The sequence below is a fragment of the Manis javanica genome, chromosome 8 (genome assembly GCF_040802235.1).
Source record: "Manis javanica isolate MJ-LG chromosome 8, MJ_LKY, whole genome shotgun sequence".
Taxonomy (NCBI): Eukaryota; Metazoa; Chordata; class Mammalia; order Pholidota; family Manidae; genus Manis; species Manis javanica.
Window position 1 is genome coordinate 82,915,751 of NC_133163.1, and position 17,370 is coordinate 82,933,120.

Genomic DNA, 17,370 nt, shown 5'->3' on the forward strand with positions numbered 1-17,370 from the left:
ATACCAGGGATTATGATAATAATTATTTATAAAAAAGACAACTAGTAATTATATCATTTATATTTAATAAGAGAAAAATACTTTCATTAACACTAAGTCTTATTTATCAAGTCTTCCATAGTGAAATTCTTCTTTCACTATTCACTATTCTTTCACAGCATAGTGAATTTCTAGCTGCTGGGTTATAATCACCAGAAAAATTAGATAATGTTAAACACAGAGTTTTGTGAATGCACATCTGTAGCAACTATGCATATAAAATGAAACATACAAATATATTCCATATATGTTACCTTTTAGAGTCTCATAACAATCTGTGAGGTTAAAGAGTAGGCATTATTCAATTTTTATACAAAATAAATCAATATTTAATAGTTAAGAGTGTATTTCCCTAGTAAATGTTGAGGCCAGGACTAGAATTTAAATCTTGACTTCTGGTTCAGTTTTTTTTTGTATACTCAGTGTACACTATAAAAATATATACCATACAAACACACTAACATCTGAATAATTCATGACTGTCACGCCAAAAAGAAAAAAAAATTCAGAGTAGATTTTCCACTCTCTGTTCTGGTGCTCCAGAATTAGGACATAGTATAAGTACATGTAATGGTGTTTCTGTGATTCTGTATCTGTGCCTGTGTTTGGCACAGCAGTTTTATCATTAGCAGCTTTAAAAAAGAAAGCTGGACACAGGGAAGGCAGTAAGTATAACACAGAGAAGACAAGTAGTGATTCTATAGCATCTTACTAAGCTGATGGATAGTGACTGTAATGGGGTATATGGAGGGGACTTGATAATGGAGGGAGTCTAGTAACCATAATGTTGCTCATGTAATTGTACATTAATGATACCAAAATAAAAAATAAAATAAAATAAAAAGGAAAAAAAAAGAAAGCTGGAACCAAACGAATAAATCAAAATGCAAAAGTAGATAAAAGTGAGCCAATAATATCAGCTCAATGTGAGAAATCATACAGACAGCTAGGGTCAAGGAGGTATGAGTCAGAATAAGAGTCACACTGCACACAGTGTGAAAAGACAGAGGAAAGAACTTGGTACAAAGACAGACATTCAGAAGCCAAGCAAACATAAACACTACTTGTAAAAGGTTTGGTAATTGTCCAATGATCATGTATACACAGAATGCGAAGGGACAAGGAAGAGAACTCCAGCCAAGAACCCACTAACAATTGATTCAGGAAATAGTAAAAAATGCTGAACAATGGAGGTCAGGAGTTTTGTTCAGGAACCAAAGTATGAGATATAGATCACTAATCAAAAATATATACGAAGAAAGAAAGAGGAAGGAAGGAAAGAAGGAGGAAGGAAGAAACCTGAATACTGAGATTAATGTTTTTGTTCAGAACTTCCTAGGAAACTTATTACATTTACAATATTGTGGGGAGAAGAATATATGACAGGAAGTATCCAGTTTAGCTATAGAAATAAGTGAAATCATTGGTATATCTCTTTGGGAGGGAAAGAGAGGGGTAAGAACATAGTACAGCTGGCAGAAGAAAGTACCCTAAAGTAATTCCTGAGGGGGTGTATAATTCAAGTCACATGCACATATCTGAATATTTCAGTTACAGAGGGAGAAAGGAGTAAAGGTCAAATACTAGGCACCAAAAATTTACACAGCTGTTATTTCTATCCACCTGAACCAACTCATGTTAATAGCCATTGGCTCTTTTACTCATTAACCTATGGTTTGTGAACTCAGGAACTCATGACAGAAGCAGTGAACCAATGTAAACACAATGTGTGCCTCCAAAGTGTATTTACAAAATTTTATGATGAATTTCTCATCTTTTGTGCCTTTCTGGTTGAAATGCAGTAATGTGAATGTCATTTATGTTAATTCAAATATATTTTACAGAAATGCCCATCTTCTCTCTTTCTGTAGGAATCAAATACTACTTTCTATATATCCACCTTCAAAACTATCACACATTAAATTATCACTTTTTCCAGACCATCTTCATTCTAAAGACCTTCTGAGAACTACATAGACTAATGGATATGGTGAACAGCTCAGTGGTATCTGAATTCGTTTTGTTAGGACTCACCGACAATTGGGAACTTGAAATTTTCTTTCTTTTCCTATTTTTGTTGGCCTACTCAGCAATTATGGCAGGAAACCTTCTCATTGTGGTCACTGTAACCTTTGACTCTCATCTCTGTGCTCTACGCCAATGTACTTCCTCCTTGGAAATCTCTCCTTTCTGGATATGTCTATTTCCACAATCACAACCCCTAAGATGGTTGCAGATTTTCTCAGGGAAAATAAAACTATTTCCTTGTGGGGCTGTATGGCTCAGATGTTCTTCCTCCACTTGTTAGGGGGCAGTGAGATGACTCTTCTCATTGTTATGGCTGTTGATCGATACATTGCAATATGCAAACCTCTTCACTACACAGCCATCATGAAGCGCCGAGTACTTGTGACCTCTGTGCTGCTGTCATGGGCCGTTGGTTTTGTGCACACAATGAGCCAGATGATTTTTACTATCACCTTGCCCTTCTGTGGCCCCAATATAGTGGATAATATTTTTTGTGACCTTCCCCTAGTTCTAAAGCTTGCCTGCACTGAGACCTATGTTCTGGAGTTGCTGGTGATTGCTGACAGCGGATTGCTGTCCTTCATCTGCTTCATACTCTTGCTCATTTCCTACACTATCATTTTGCTAACTGTCCGACATAGATCCTCTGATGGACTCTCCAAGGCTCTGTCCACACTGTCTGCTCATATTACTGTGGTGACTCTGTTCTTTGGGCCATGTATCTTCATTTATATTTGGCCATTTAGTAACTTTTCGGTGGATAAATTTCTCTCAGTGTTTTATTCAGTTATCACACCCTTACTGAACCCCATTATTTACACTCTAAGGAATCAGGAGATGAAAGCAGCCATGAGTAGACTGAGAACCCAACACGTCAGCTCCAGACAGACCTTGTGGGCAACATCATGATGATAGATTTCGGCCCAAAAGCCATAAATATTACATCTCAGAACAAATTTGGCATTGATTTTTGTTTGTAGATTGTTTAAATATTCATAATGTATATTGAAATTATCAATGCTCTATCATTATACTTCTATGACTATATGTTTGGTTTTATTGGAAAACTAATTATTTTTATTGAAATTCAATATATTGTGGTTAATAATTTGCTTAAATGTAATTAAGAATTAAATAGAAAACACTGACTCACTATCATTGGAAACCCAGAAACATCAAGACTAAATTTAATTAAAAAACAGAAATCAAATATGAATCTATTCAGAATTAGGGATTTTTTACCTAAATTCTCTAGTTTGACTAAATGTGTATAAAATTGTATGAAATCTTCTAAACTCAAAACCACATGTACAGAAACTCACATTTTTGTGGGTTCTAATATGTGTAAGAAATACTACTTTTTTTAACAAGGCAAACGATAGTTTCTATGAGCAGAGAGTTCCAAGCAGTTTATTGAATTTCTAATATTTTGCCACAATTATTTCAGGCTCTTTTACTACAAAAGTGGATTATTAGACATAATAAAGACCCCAAAGGAACCATCCACATCCAGTTATTTTATTGTAGCAAAAATAAACAGTACCACCAACTCTGTAAGTATGACTTCTTTGCATATTTTAAAAATTATTTTTTTTCATTTTTCATTCATTGTACATGAAATAGATTTTGTAAGTTTGTAACTTGATATAAATGGAGTTTATATAAATGTTATTATGTTAAAATATTTTTTCACTCAGTTTATTTTAAAGATTTTTCAGTTTCAATACATGTTGCTGTAGTTAAAGAACACATAACATCTCATTTTAAAGTGCACAGTAGTGTTAATTATGAGCAACCTGTACAATTAGGCTTCTAGAACTTTTTCATCTTGCAAAACTGAAATTCTATACTTATTCTACAACTCCCCTTTCCCTCTCCCCCCACAGGCCCTTGCAATCACCATTTGACTCTTTCTAAGGGTTTGACTGCTTTGGTCACTTCATATAAGTAAACCATACAGCATTTGTCTTTCTGTGACTGGTTTATTTCACTTGGCACACTGTCCTCCAAGTTCAACCATATTGTAGCATAAGATAGGTTTTCCTTCTTTGTTAAGGCTGGTGCTATTCCATGGCATGTATATGCTACATTTCCTTATCCATTCTTCCATTTATAGACACTCAGGTTGCTCCCTCCTCTGGGCTGTTGTGAATAATGCTGCAGTGCACATGATTATGCAGATATCTGTTCAAGATTTTGTTTTAGATTCTTTTGGATATATACCTAGATGTCAGTTTGTTGTATCATATGGTAATTCTATTTTTAATTCTTTGAGCGACATCTATACTGTTTTCCAGAATGGCTGCACCATTTTACATTTCCACTAGCAATGTAAAGGGTTTCAGTTTCCTCACATCTCCACACTCCCACCAGCACTTGTTATTTTCTGGATTTTTTGGTTTTATTTTGATAGTGGCCATCCTAACAAGTGTAAGATAATATCTCATTGTGGGTTTGATTTGCATTTCCCTGATGATTAGTGATGTTCAGCACTTTTTTCATATGCTTATTGGCTATTTCTTTATTTTCTTAGGGTAAACATCTATTTGCCATGTTTTTCATTGAGTTGTTTTTATTGTTGTTAAGTGGTAGAGGTTCTTTATACATTCTGGATATTAACTCCCTATCAGATAAATGAATTTCTCCCATTCTATAGGTTGCCTTTTCATTCTGTTGATCATTTCTTTTGCTGCACAGAAGTTTTTAAGTGTCAGGTAGTCTTTCTTGTCTATTTGGGTCTTTGTTGCCTGTGCTTTGGGTGACATACCCAATAAAAAATTGCTAAATCCAATGTCTTCAAGACTTCCCCTACATTTTTTTCTAGGAGTTTTGTAATATCAGGTCTTACATTTAGGTATTTAATTCATTTTGATTGAATTTGTGCATATGGTGCTACAAAGAAAACACAAGCCCAACATGCTCAGTTCTGCTAGGCCAAGTCACCAAGCCAGGGCTTAAAACCTACCTAATTGTAGTTAAAACCACTCCCAGAAATGTCAGTGATGATTTCCTAGGCAGCATCCATAAGTTAATGTCACAATCACTCCCTTCATATCCAAAGGAAGATGAGGTAATCCACCTAATGAGACCCCTATCCTTACCTCCTCTCACACACATAGATAGCATCAGAATGTGTCTAGGATGATATTTTAGGACACTAACTAGCTATATCCATGCCACACTGCTTGCTTAATGTAACCTCTTTTCTGCACATATCCAAAGGGGCTTTAGGGCAGTTTATCAGAGCACACTGATGGGCTCTTGGTCCATGGTTCTCAGTAAGATTATGAACATACTCTATCTTTCTTAAATATAATGGTCATGTTGATTTCAGTCCACAGTGGTATAGGGTAAGGGTACAGCTTCATGTTTTACAGGTGGATAATCCAGCTTTTCCAACACCATTTGTTATGCTAGTTTGTTCATTTTAATGGAAAAAAGTCTCTTATCTTATGGATATGCTAAGATTTACTTAAATCTCCTCCTCTTTGGACACATTTAGAATTTTCAAATGATTTATTATTATAAAAAATGGCTCAATTGAATACACATATACATGTTGCTTTGTGCATGTGTAATAATTTGTCTAGAATATGTACCTAGAACTGGAAGTGCTGAGTTGTAAGGTACAAACATTCTAACATTATCAAACTTATTCCAAAGTTGTATACTATCAGGGGTCCTAATTTCTCAATGACTTTGTCAATTCAGGATTTTGTAAGCTTTGGGTTTTTTTAATTTTTTTGCCATATAGATGAGTACAAAAATATTTTAGACAGAAACTAGTGTGTTTGTCTTGTTAAATTTTTTTTTAATTTTTATGCATTTCCTTGGGTAATAATAAACTTGGTCATTAATTCAAGGATTTATTGGATATCTCTTTTGCCTTTCTAGCTCATACTTCAGCTGATTTCTCATTTTGGTTGTTTTTCTTTATAAACTGATTTTTATTACTTTTTCTATCTATCATCTGCCCACACACACATGCAAATTATATGAACTGAAAATATCTTCACTTCTAGAGATTTTACAAACATTTTGTGATGTTTATAAATCACACAAAATTTAGTAGTTACATTTATCAATCTTTTCCTTCAGATCTATGATTTTTGTCTCTTATGTAGTCTGTCCTTTATTATTCCTAGCCCAAAATATTCTATTCTATTGTCTTTTCTTTTTTTAATTTTAAACCTTTCTTCCTTTAAGCTCTTCCTTTCTCAAATAGTTGTTTAATGCAACTGAGAGTTAAACTTTGTGTTGGTAACCGATGGGAATCTAATTTATTTTTATATGGATAAAAACTATCACCTAAATACTATTTATTGAGCAGCTTTCCCTACTGATTGCAATGTTACCTTTTCCATATAGCAAGCACCCATGTAGCTTCGGTCTCTTCTTGACTGCTCTCATCTCTTCCTTTGGTCATTTTGTCTACCAGCAATAACACTATATATGGTCTTATAGTTCCTTTATAGCACTGCAAATCTGTGCTCTCAAAATATTCTACTTTAAATATATCTCAGTTCTTCTTATCAGTTAACCCTTTCATATGATTTTAGGATATGTCCTCAAACTCCACAAAAAATAATTTTAGGATATCAGTTGACATTGGATAGAATATTTAGATTAATTTGGGAAAGAGAGATAATTGTGTAATTTGATTATTCTAATCCATGAATCTAGAATATCTTTATTTAGTTACATTTTATTTTATAATATTTAGTGATATTTTAATTGTTTGATTTGTTTTACCAGTCATCATATTTTGTTATTACAATGTAATATCTTGCACACGATAATTTAGCAGATTGTTAGTGATATAGAAAAACAGATTTTTGTATGCTGATTGTGTACACAGAAAATTTGTTGACCTTTCATTCTTATTTTGTCTATAGATACCTGAGTATCCTAATTAGTTTATCTAGAAATCATGTAGTAGTTTTTTTAATCGTCCTTCCAAGCCTACTGTTTGTTTATGGTTTGCCATATGTGTATAGCTGGAAACACCACTACAAAGGTGAAGTAAAGGTATTACCTTTTCTCTAAATACACAGTGTTTGTTTTTAAAATGCTACCATAGACTATATGACCTTCCTGATAAGTCTCTTCTATTAATAGCTATCTTACCTCTTTTAAAAACATAAATGATTGTTGAATTCATTAAAAAATGTTATGCACACTTTAAGATAATTTTCATTCCTCACTTAATCTTTTAAATTGGTGGATTGGCTTAATATTGTCCACATTTCTTTGAAATTTTAGTTTAAACTCTAATCTGTAATAGTCTTTTCTTTTGCTTTTCACCTTTCCACATTTAGTTTTCCATTTGTTTTTGTTTTGTTTTAGAATTGTTGTGTAACTTTCTCCCTTTTTTTGTTGTCTAAAATCGTTTAAACTAAAATGAGGATAACTCCCACCATCTTCACTACCCTGACCCTGCGTGCTTTTCAAGAAAAGCTTTAACACATCTTCTGAGAAACCCTTCCCTGACCCTCCGTGTTTGGTTAGAGCTCTTCTAGGACTCCTTTACAGCCTCTATTACTGTTCTGTAATGTTTGTCACAGAGCAAATTATTTAATTAAATGTTTGTATCTATCTGTATTTCCTACTAGAATATATAGGAATATGGAAGTCAAGGACCACAACTATCTTAATCACTGGAGCATCCCTAGTGCGGTCTGCCATCAAGTATGTTCCTAATAATTACTGCTTAGCTGACTGACTGATTAGATTGCAGGCACCACTGAATTACCCTGCCAGATAAATAAGCTCATTATTCTATGTAATTTTTAAGAGAAATCATTAGCCAAAAATTTGAAGGACACTCTAATTCATGATAGGACTTCGCTTTCTTTACATTATGCTTAAGGAAAATATTTGGAACACCAAATAACATAGATAAGTCTTTATTTCCCCTTTTCTATAGTAACACTTATATAGCATTGAGATAAAAACAATGCCTCAGTTAACTGTACATAAGACTCTACTTACTTTTATTTTTTTCTTCCTAAATCAATTCCTGACAGTAATTCATTCTCTTCAGTCATTCACTCTAAATGTGCTATTTTCCTTTAAATATGCCAATTTCCTTATAAATATTAAATGTTGTTTTATGAATGTATGTGACTTAATTTACATAAATGTCACCCTGTTCTCTTCCTCTGAATACAATTCATATTGTTTTATAGAGAGAGAGTTCATTACTTTCAAAGTGCTATTATTATGTAGTATCAATAAACTTACTTTACTATTTTCCAAATTATGTACAGCTAACCTACATCCAATTTCCTATTGCCATAAACAATTTCATGATTAATATCTCTGCCTAATAGCCTATGTATATTTGTATAAGATTGTCTTTAAGATAAACACCTGGAAGAAAAAATAACTAAATAATAAGGTATTTACCCACTTAATTCCAGTAAGTATTACAAATTGCTTTCTAGACTGATTCTGTCTACTTTCAACTGCAGAGCAAGAGTAACCATCACTCATGTCCCCAGTAAAAAATTTAACATTATTAGTCTAAGTTTTTCTTCCCATATAAAATAATATCTTCTTGCTTTGATTTGTTCTTTTTCTGATTACCAGTGTTTTTGGAGACTCTCTTACTTATAAGCTATTCAATATTTAGGTTCTTTGAATTAGATTTTTAAGATTTTGGCTCACTTAAAATCAGTTTTCTGTGCTTCTTATTGATTTGCATACTGTACATTTGCACTGGTCAATATAGTGGCTATTACCACATATAGCTATTTATATGTTAATAATTTAAATGAATTAAATAAAATTGAAATTTTAGTTCCTCACATTTGCCTCACTCCAAGTGTTCAATAGCTGTATATAGATAGTGACTTTCATGTGAGACAAGATGGATATAAAATATTTTCATCATCATAGAAAGTTCTACTGGACAGTGGTTATCTAGATAATATGTCCTTCTCAAATTAATATATTACAAATGTTTCTTTTAAATATGTCATTTGTTACTTTGGTCTCTAATTCCTTTCATTAAACAAATGTTTTTTTACTATTTGTATTCTGATATTTATTAAAAGGTGGCTGTTTAGCTCATTTTTTTAAGATTTCTTTATAAGATATCCTTCCTCAACCATAAGTTGAACTTTGATAAGTTAAAGACTACCTAAGTGTGTTTTTGCTAAAAGAATATAATTTTCAAAATCAGGAAATCAATATTAGTAAAGAATGAATATTTAATCAATTGGTCTTATCTGGTTTTTGCCAATGATCTGCATAATGTCTTTTTAAAAGAAAAAAACATCTGGTCCAGAACCTATCTGGGATCATAAGTTATATTTCATTGCCATGTCTTCTTATGATAATTAATCTTCAACAATTCCTCAATCGTTCTTTAACTTTCATCCCACACCTCACTTTTAAGTAACCCATCTATTGTCTAGTGGTTTGTTTCCTGTGTTGTATTCTGCACAAATGTACAGAAATCTGCTTCCCTCCTCCCTTACGTTTCTGCAAAAGGTAGCTTACTATGGACATTTTGGATCTTTTCATTTAGCCATGCATCCTGGAAATACAAGTCATATGACCTCCACATCACATCATAAAGATCTCCATTCTTAATCACAATTGTGGTTTCAAATATTCTAGCAAATGTAATATGAAAGGAAAATAGAAAAGGATCATAATTTGAAGGCTCTCTGGTAGCCTGTCACACAACCCTGGCAAGCCATCAATTGCCTGGAACTAAAGTGTCCATGTCAGATCAGCACTACATCTGCTTCAGCAGGATATTCTCATACATTTTACTCCAGTGTCTCAGTCACTCACTTTCTTCTCATTTCTGTGTCATCTCTGGGTTGGGCCTCTATTAAAGAGTGCATATCCTCTAATAGTTTGCTGTCTACTTCCCAGGAACATAAGTCATTCTTTCCTTTTACAGATTAAGATGTAATAACATTTTTTTTTTGAGAGGGCATCTCTCATATTTATTGATCAAATAGTTGTTAACAACAATAAAATTCTGTATAGGGGGGTTAATGCTCAATGCACAATCATTAATCCATCTCAAGCCATTGGGCTTGTCTCCATCTCGTCAGTCTCCAATCTTCTGAAGGATAACGAACAAGTTCTTACATGGTGAACGAATTCTTACATAGTGAATAAGTTCTTACATGGTGAACAGTACAAGGGCATTCATCACAGAAACTTTCGGTTTTGATCACGCATTATGAACTATAAACAATCAGGTCAAATATGAATATTCGTTTGAATTTTATACTTGATTTATATGTGGATCCCACATTTCTCCCTTTATTATTATTATTACTTTTACATTTAATAAAATGCTGAAGTGGTAGGTAAATGCAAGATAAAGGTAGAAAACATAGTTTAGTGTTGTAAGAGAGCAATTGTAGATGATCAGGTGTATGCCTGTAGACTATGTGTTAATCCAAGCTAGACAAGGACCTTAAAACTTCCACGGATGCAGATTTCTCTCAAAACAGTAGGGGGTGAGGTTCTAAGCCTCACCACTGTTGATCCCCAATCTCTCACCTGATGGCCCCCCTGTGACTGTGCCTGTTCTAGGTTGTTCCTCCCTTGAGGAATCTTACCGTCTCTGGCTAACCAGTCATCTTCCGGGGCCATACAGGGAAATGTAAAGTTGGTAAGTGAGAGAGAAGCCATATTGTTTGAAAAGGCTAGCTTTTTACTTCTTTGCAGATTTATGCCCTGGGGCTTCTATGCCCAGCACTTGTCTCGAGGTATCTTTAACACCCGGAGGAATTATGACACTCGGTAAATTCGATATGAGGCCCGAATTCTATTTAAGGGTTGTAATTAGGAAGGAAGAAGAAAAGCTATAGAGGTAGCATATGGAAGAAAACATGGGAGGATTGATTATTTCTTTGACATATCTTCTTGTAGAGTACCTTAAGTATGAATAGGTTTTAAACTACTAACTTGCACACACACATTAACATAATAGGAATACGGTGACATAAACTAAACAAATCTATAATTACCAGCCATCTCCAGTGAAGCCAAGAAAACCAGTTAGGCACCCTAAGCATTTGTGAGAATTTGTCTGTATGATGGATATTGTCCAACTGTACCTGAACAGTCTGAGAGAAATCAGACAAACCAAAGCAACCCATTTCTGGGATCTGTTCACATCCCATATGTTCTTTCAACCGAAGATAGTCTATAGTCATAAGACTTTGCAGCGCTACAACTTGCACCCCTCCCAACTCCTGATTGAGTTCCAACAGTACAGATCCGGTCAAATTCGTTGTCTCACTGTATGCACATGCCAGCCTAGACATCTCCCTCCTCATTCCAGTGGCAAGTCCAGGAAATGGTGGGATGGACACAGCCACAACCCCTGCATCGCCCAGATCCCTGTGGAGACTTTTTGATAATCATCCCCCGGCACGAGTCCTCCAGAGAGTGCTGATGCCAGAAGCTCCTCCTCATATCGTATCTTAGTTCATTTTCTGGGTAGCCAAGCTAGGCCTTGATCTTCTGCATAAAAACAAACAACCCTTTGCCCACACTTTGACATGCCCTCTATACCACTGTGTAGAACTCATTGGAGGTCACCACACAGGAATTGCTTTTTTTTTTTATTAAGAGAAAGGAATATTATCAGAAAAGAGTACCTCCATAGCCGACCTTTAAGTAATCAAAATTAAGGATATTTAAACCATGCATTAATCTTTGATTTACCAATAGTTTTATCCTATCAAGGAGTAATCCCCCTTTTCTTTCTTTCTTTCTTTTTTTCCTTTTTCCTTTTTTTTTTAATCTTTAACCTACACTTACATGAAGAATACTGTTTACTATGCTCTCCCTATACCAAGTCCCCCCTAAAAACCACATTAGAGTCACTGTCTATCAGCATAGCAAAATGTTGTAGAATCACTACTTGTCCTCTCTGTGTTGTACAGCCCTCCCTCACCTTTGTCCCTACCTCCCCATGCATGCTAATCTTAATAACCCCGTTCTTCTTCCCCACCCTTATCCCTCCCTGCCCACCCATCCTCCGCGTTCCTTTCCATTTGGAACCTGTTAGTCCATTTTTGGATTCTGTAATTCCGCTGCTGTTTTGTTCCTTCAATTTTTCCTTTGTTCTTATACTCCTCAGATGAGTGAAATCATTTGGTATTTCTCTTTCTCTGCTTGGCTTATTTCACTGAGCATAATACTCTCCAGCTCCATCCATGTTGCTGCAAATGGTAGGATTTTTCCACTTCTTATGGCTGAGTAGTACTCCATTGTGTATATGTACCACATCTTCTTTATCCATTCATCTACCAATGGACATTTAGGTTGCTTCCAATTCTTGGCTATTGTAAATAGCGCTGCGATAAACATAGGGGTGCATCTGTCTTTCTCAAACTTGATTGCTGTGTTCTTAGGGTAAATTCCTAGGAGTGGAATTCCTGGGTCAAATGGTAGGTCTGTTTTGAGCATTTTGATGCACCTCCATACTGCTTTCCACAATGGTTGAACTAATTTACATTCCCACCAGCAGTGTAGGAGGGTTCCCCTTTCTCCACAGCCTCGCCAACATTTGTTGTTGTTCATCTTTTGGATGGTAGCCATCCATACTGGTGTGAGGTGATACCTCATTGTAGTTTTAATTTGCATTTCTCTGATAATTAGCGATGTGGAGCATCTTTTCATGTGTCTGTTGGCCATCTGTATTTCTTTTTTGGAGAACTGTCTGCTCCGTTCGTCTGCCCATTTTTTAATTGGGTTATTTGTTTTTTGTTTGTTGAGGTGTGTGAGCTCTTTATATATTCTGGACGTCAAGCCTTTATCGGATCTGTCATTTTCAAATATATTCTCCCATACTGTAGGGTTCTTTTTGTTCTATTGATGGTGTCTTTTGCTGTACAGAAGCTTTTCAGCTTAATGCAGTCCCACTTGCTCATTTTTGCTGTTGTTTTCCATGCCTGGGGAGATATGTTCAAGAAGAAGTCACTCATGTTTATGTCTAAGAGGTTTTTGCCGAAGTTTTTTTCCAAGAGTTTAATGGTTTCATGACTTACATTCAGATCTTTGATCCATTTTGAGTTTACTTTTGTATATGGGGTTAGACAATGATCCAGTTTCATTCTCCTACATGTAGCTGTACAGTTTTGTCACCATCATCTGTTGAAGAGACTGTCATTTTGCCATTGTATGTCCATGGCTCCTTTATCAAACATTAATTGACCATATATGTTTGGGTAAATTTCTGGAGTCTCTAATCTGTTCCACTGGTCTGTGGCTCTGTTCTTGTGCCAGTACCAAATTGTCTTGATTACTATGGCTTTGTAGTAGAGCCTGAAGTTGGGAAATGAGATCCCCCCTCCTTTATTCTTCATTTTCAGGATTGCTTTGGCTATTCGGGGTCTTTGGTGTTTCCATATGAATTTTTGAATTATTTGTTCCAATTCATTGGAAAATGTTGATGATAATTTGAGAGGGATTGCATCAAATCTGCATATTGCTTTGGGCAGGATGGCCATTTTGACGATATTAATTCTTCCTAGCCATGAGCATGGGATGAGTTTCCATTTGTTAGTGTCCCCTTTAATTTCTCATGAGAGTGCCTCGTAGTTTTCACGGTATAGGTCTTTCACTTCTTTGGTTAGGTTTACTCCTAGGTATTTTGTTCTTTTTGATGCAATTGTGAATGGAATTGTTTTCCTGATTTTTCTTTCTATGGGTTCATTGTTAGTGTATAGGAAAGCTACACATTTCTGTGTGTTAATTTTGTATCCTGCAACTTTGCTGTATTCCCATATCAGTTCTAGTAGTTTTGGAATGGAGTCTTTAGGGTTTTTTATGTACAGTATCATATCATCTGCAAATAGTGACAGTTTAACTCCTTCTTTACCTATCTGGATTCCTTGTATTTCTTTGTTTTGTCTGATTGCATGGCTAGGACCTCAAGTACTATGTTAAATAACAGTGGGGATAGTGGGCATCCCTGTCTGGTTCCCGATCTCAGAGGAAATGCTTTCAGCTTCTCGCTGTTCGGTATAATGTTCGCTGTGGGTTAATCATATATGGCCTTTATTATGTTGAGGTACTTGCCCTCTATTCCCATTTTGCTGAGAGTTTTTATCATGAATGGATGTTGAATTTTATCAAATGCTTTTTCAGCATCTATGGAGATGATCATGTGGTTTTTGTCTTTCTTTTTATTGATGTGGTGGATGATGTTGATGGATTTTCGAATGTTGTACCATCCTTGCATCCCTGGGATCAATCCCACTTGGTCATGGTGTATGATCCTTTTGATATACTGTTGAATTCTGTTTGCTAATATTTTATTGAGTATTTTTGCATCGACATTCATCAGGGATATTGGTCTGTAATTTTCTTTTTTGGTGGGGTCTTTGCCTGGTTTTGGTATTAGGGTGATTTTGGCTTCATAGAATGAGTTTGGGAGTATTCCCTCCTCTTCTATTTTTTGAAACACTTTAAGGAGAATGGGTACTATGTCTTCTCTGTGTGTCTGATAAAATTCTGAGGTAAATCCCTCCGGCCCCGGGGTTTTGTTCTTGGGTAGTTTTTTGATTACTTTTTCAGTTTCTTTGCTCGTAATTGGTTTGTTTAACTTTTGTGTTTCTTCCTTGGTCAGTCTTGGGAGGTTGTATATTTCTAGGGAGTTGTCCATTTCTTCTAGGTTTTCCAGCTTGTTGGCATATAGGTTTTCATAGTAGTCTTTAATAGTTCTTTGTATTTCTGTGGAGTCTGTCATGATTATTCCGTTCTCATTTCTGATGCTGTTGATTTGTGATGATTCTCTTTTTCTCTTAATCAGTTTGGCTAGAGGCTTATCTATTTTGTTGATTTTCTCAAAGAACCCGCTCTTGGTTTCGTTGACTTTTGCTATTGTTTTATTCTTCTCAATTTTGTTTATTTCTTCTCTGATCTTTATTATGTCCCTCCTTCTGCTGACTTTAGGCCTCATTTGTTCTTCTTTTTCCAGTTTCAATAATTGTCATGTTAGACTATTCATTTGGGATTGTTCTTCCTTCTTCAAGTGTGCCTGGATCGCTATATACTTTCCTCTTAAGACTGCTTTCGCTGCATCCCACAGAAGTTGGGTCATTGTGTTCTTGTTGTCATTTGTTTCTATATATTCCTCCACCTCTATTTTCATTTGTTCATTGAATCATTGATTATTTAGAAGCATGTTGTTAAGCCTCCATGTGTTTGTGAGCATTTTTGTTTTCTTTGTAGAATTCATTTCTAGTTTTATACCTTTGTGTTCTGAAAAATTGGTTGGTAGAATTTCAATATTTTGGAATTTACTGAGGCTCTTTTTGTGAGCTAGTATGTGGTCTATTCTGGAGAATGTTCCATGTGCACTTGAGAAGAATGTATATCCTGTTGCTTTTGGATGTAGAGTTCTATAGATGTCTATTAGGTCCATCTGTTCTGTGTGTGTGCTGTTCAGTGCCTGTGTGTCCTTACTTATTTTCTGCCCGGTGGATCTATCCTTTGGGGTGAGTGGTGTGTTGAAGTCTCCTAAAATGAATGCATTGCAGTCTATTTCCCTCTTTAGTTCTGTTAGTATTTGTTTCACAAATGCTGGTGCTCCTGTGTTGGGTGCATATATATTTAGAATGGTTATATCCTCTTGTTGGACTGAGCCCTTTATCATTACGTAGTGTCCTTCTTTATCTCTTGTTACTTTCTTTGTTTTGAAGTCTATTTTGTCTGATATTAGTACTGCAACCTCTGCTTTCTTCTCGCTGTTGTTTGCCTGAAATATGTTTTTCCATCCCTTGAATTTTAGTCTGTGCCTGTTTTTGGGCTTGATGTGAGTTTCTTGTAAGCAGCATATAGATGGGTCTTGCTTTTTAATCCATTCTATTACTCTGCTTCTTTTGATTGGTGCATTCAGTCCATTTACATTTAGGGTGACTATTGAGAGATATGTACTTATTGCCATTGCAGGCTTTAGATTCATGGTTATCAAAGGTTCAAGGTTAGCTTCTCTAGTATCTTACTGCCTAACTTAGCTCGCTTATTGAGCTGTTATATACACTGTCTGGAGATTCTTCTCTCCCTTCTAATTCCTCCTCCTCCATTCTTCATATGTTGTGTGTTTTGTTCTGTGCTCTTCTTAGGGGTGCTCCCATCTACAGCAGTCCCTGTAGGATGCCCTGTAGAGATGGTTTGTGGGAAGCAAATTCCCTCAGCTTTTGCATGTCTGGGAATTGTTTAATCCCACCATCATATTTAAATGATAGTCGTGCTGGATGCAGTGTCCTTGGTTCAAGGCCCTTCTGTTTCATTGCATTAAGTATATCATGCCATTCTCTTTTGGCCTGTAGGGTTTCTTTCGAGAAGTCTGATGTTAGCCTGATGGGTTTCCCTTTATAGGTGACCTTTTTCTCACTAGCTGCCTTTAAAAACTCTTTCCTTGTCCTTGATCCTTGCCATTTCAATTATTATGTGTCTTGGTGTTGTCCTCCTTGGATCCTTTCTGTTGGGGGTTCTCTGTATTTCCATTGTCTGTTTGATTATTTCCTCCCCCAGTTTGGGGAAGTTTTCAGCAAGTATTTCTTCAAGGAGACTTTCTATCCCTTTTCCTCTTTCTTCTTTTCTGGTATCCCTATAATATGAATATTATTCCTTTTGGATTGGTTACAAAATTCTCTTAGTGTTGTTTCATTCCTGGAGATCCTTTTATCTCTCTCTATTTCAGCTTCCATACGTTCCTGTTCTCTGGTTTCTATTCCTTCAATGGCCTCTTGTATCTTATCCATTCTGCTTATAAATCCTTCCAGGGATTGTTTCACTTCTGTGATCTCCTTCCTGACATCTGTGATCTCCCTCCGGACTTCATCCCATTGCTCTTGCATTTTTCTCTGCATCTCTGTCAGCATATTCATGATTTTTATTTTGAATTCTTTTTCAGGAAGACTGGTTAGGTCTGTCTCCTTCTCAGTTGTTGTCTCTGTGATCTTTGTCTGCCTGTAGTTTTGCCTTTTCATGGTGATAGAGACAGTTTGCAGAGCTGGTAGAGTGACAGCTGGGAGAGCTTCCTTCTTGTTGGTTTGTGGCCTTCCTCTCCTGGGAGAATAACGACCTCTAGTGGCTAATGCTTGGCAGCTGTGCATAGACAGGGCTTCAGCTACCTGCCCAGTTGATTTGGAGTTTATCTCCGCTCTTGCTGTGGGCGTGGCCTGGCTGAGGCTACTCCTTCAAAATGGTGGAGCCTTTTTGGAGTGGGAGTGGCCGGGAGGCTGTTTATCTCCGTAAGGGGCCTCTGTGCTCCCTGTTGCCCAGGTGGTTAGAGTGCCCAGAGATCCC

The 17,370-nt window shown here is 35.9% G+C and overlaps 1 protein-coding gene across 1 annotated transcript; it reads left to right on the plus strand.

Moving 5' to 3' along the window:
• The first annotated feature begins 2,020 nt into the window (after positions 1–2,020).
• LOC108402006 (olfactory receptor 4K13-like) lies at positions 2,021–8,455 on the plus strand. Its single transcript, XM_017668252.3, is given in 3 exon segments — positions 2,021–2,185; positions 2,188–2,940; positions 8,432–8,455. Coding segments are annotated over 3 exon segments (942 nt in total).
• Positions 8,456–17,370: the final 8,915 nt, after the last annotated feature.